This window comes from Electrona antarctica (genome assembly GCF_951216825.1).
Source record: "Electrona antarctica genome assembly, chromosome: 13".
Classification (NCBI taxonomy): domain Eukaryota; kingdom Metazoa; phylum Chordata; class Actinopteri; order Myctophiformes; family Myctophidae; genus Electrona; species Electrona antarctica.
Genome location: NC_136794.1, coordinates 26,479,331 through 26,481,975, shown reverse-complemented (window position 1 = coordinate 26,481,975; position 2,645 = coordinate 26,479,331). Strand labels below are relative to the sequence as shown.

General features: G+C 42.2%; 1 protein-coding gene across 1 annotated transcript in view; it reads right to left on the bottom strand.

The window, feature by feature from the left end:
- Positions 1 to 992: 992 nt before the first annotated feature.
- The window catches only part of tmem163a (transmembrane protein 163a), a gene marked incomplete at both ends in the record, with an annotated part of 91,176 nt that continues 89,523 nt past the window's right edge, over positions 993 to 2,645 (bottom strand). Inside the window, 2 exons of the mRNA XM_079517905.1 lie at positions 993 to 1,053; positions 1,894 to 2,035. Coding sequence (XP_079374031.1) covers positions 993 to 1,053; positions 1,894 to 2,035 — 203 coding nt within the window. The remainder of the gene's footprint in view (positions 1,054 to 1,893; positions 2,036 to 2,645) is intronic.

Sequence of the window (2,645 nt, the reverse complement as noted above, 5' to 3'; positions counted from 1 at the left end):
AGAAGTGTTTTAGGAGGGGAGGGGGGTTGATGGACACATGGACTTAATGCAAAAAAAAGCTGTATGATAAAGGTAAAAAGCCAGAAAGTAACTTGTGGAAAAATGTGTTTTTAATACATAAATAAACAAAAATGAATGAATGCCAATTAAACTAAGATTGTCCAAATTAATCCACAATCTAAAAATGTTTGTACAATCTCAGAGTTACATATGGATAAATGAACACTGAGGAGTTTACTGTGCACCCCCCCTCCCACACACACATTTTGGCAAATATCTGTACCTTTTTTTTAGGAGGATGTAAGGTACTGCGCAGCTTGGTGCAGATGCATTAATAGTCTTGAGGTGTCTCTCCCATGGCAGCATGCAGTGTCGGCGCTGTGTCTTTGGCTGAAACAAACACAAAGCTCCTTGTGGTGGAATGGGGGTCTACGCCACTGTGCTCACTCTGTGAACATCTTGTCCTCTGTGCCCGTCACTACAGTATGTCCGTTTTGCATCTTTTCCCAGTGCCATCACATGTGTGGTGGTGTGATGGACTGACAAGGCGTGTTCCAGGGACAGCTGAGAAGGGTGGACGAAGAACCGTCAAAAAGCTTGACTGTGATGTTTTGTGGCTTTTGAAGTACGTACAGTACAAGACAACGAGATGCGGTCTTTCGTTTTGATATTTTCCGTCAAAGTCTCTCACATGCTTGTGTGTCTGGATGTGCTCGTGAATTCATAATGCCTAGATGGATTTGAAATGTGTACATACTGTATGTAAGACAAGAACAGGTAGGGCAGGGTACGTGTGTGTGTGTGGTGTGTGTGTGTGTGTGTGTGTGTGTGTGTGTGTGTGTGTGTGTGTGTGTGTGTGTGTGTGTGTGTGTGTGTGTGTGTGTGTGTGTGTGTGTGTGTGTGTGTGTGTGTGTGTGTGTGTACGTGTGTGTGTGTGTGTGTGTGTGTGTGTGCGCGCGTGCGTGTCTTCATTCCCCTTGTTCCAATGTGTCTCACTCAAAGCGTTCGTAGTTCTGGGTTTGTCTCACACGGGGCACCATGTCCATCAGAAGTCTGGAGGGACAGAAACCAAAAGCTCAAGAAAAAGAAATGGTGAGATAAACGAGGGGTGCAACAGTTAATTGAACTAATCAATTTAACCAATTAAAAATAATCTTAATACATTTTCATTCAAAAATAAAACAATCTACCAGTATTTAAATTGGTTTTATTGTTTCCAAATGTTTAAAATAATAGCTAGTGGATAGTGCTTAAATGGTTAATCAGACTAATCAATTTAGTCAATTATTTAAAAAATGACATTGCCCGACAGATTCTCCTCGCTAACCGAGACAAAATACACAGGCGAAGCTCAACGAGGTGGAACTTTGGTGCGACGGCGAGGGAGAGGAATCAATCTACAAACTGTAAGTGTTTGTTTTCGTTTGTGTGTTACGTGCGACCAGGCCACACCAATGTGTGGCCATAGAGCAGGTACACCTGTACCTGATCTGGCTTATTGCTGAAGAAATCATCACATTTCTGAGACCATTCATATTTCTGGAAAATGCTTCTAAACTTGTATTATATTGTTAGTCAAATACTATTTAATCTTAAAATAACTAATAACCGAAAACAGCCAATCTACAAGCTCACAACACGTGTTGTGAGCTTGTAGATCTGCTATTTTCGGTGCGCAGCATGCTTTCACAGAAGACACGCTGATTGACTGTCAAGATTTCAGCCTCCAACACATGAAAAATACAGAAATCACGGCACTCCATCATGTTATATTATTAGTAAAATCGTACGTGTTTTGCCATTTATTTAGGGGGCCCTCCGCCTCACGACCCACCACGGGAATCACTGTAAACTGTAAATGCCCTATACAGTAGGTGTATGTGTATGTCTTACTTGATACCGTAGCCCAGGATGATGAGTCCAATGAGAACTCCGAAGGTTCCGTCCAGGTACCAGATATTTGGATGGTGCTTAAACACCTCAGCACTGATGAGGATGGAGAACCCCATAGTACCGCCAACCAGGGAGTTAAACGCTACAACACAGAAAGCGTGTGCATGAGTATCTGCATGCCTCTGTGTGTACACAAACCTGTGTGCGTAAATGCGTGCGTGAATGTGTGTGTGTGTGTGTGTATGTGTGTGTGTGTGTGTGCGTGCGTGCGTGCAGATCCAAGCTATTCTCCACAAAACACACACGCAATTCAATTCAAAAGGCTTTATTGGCATGAGAAAACATGCTTACATTGCCAAAGCAATGTAAGGCACACACACACACACACACACACAAGATTTGGGAGAGGAGCTCTGCTGCTCATTAATGTCACGTTTTATCATGTTTGGCAATGTAAACATGTTTTCTCATACCAATGAAGCCCTTTGAATTGAATTGTGTGTGTGTTTCGTGGAGAATAGCTTGAATAATAGGGCTACAAAATTAGGTATTTGTGACAGGATTTCTAAAAGCTACACACCTAGCATTTAGGCCTATTGTCACTTTACTTTTTTATAAAGCTTTATTTTCTCGTGTTATGAAAGCACGCAATAAGAAGGTCTTTGCCTACAGTCAGTGAACAGTCCTGAGGGAAATCAATCCAACGAAGAAGAGCTAGCTCAAGTTTATTGGATTGGTGCAGTGTGTTTGGA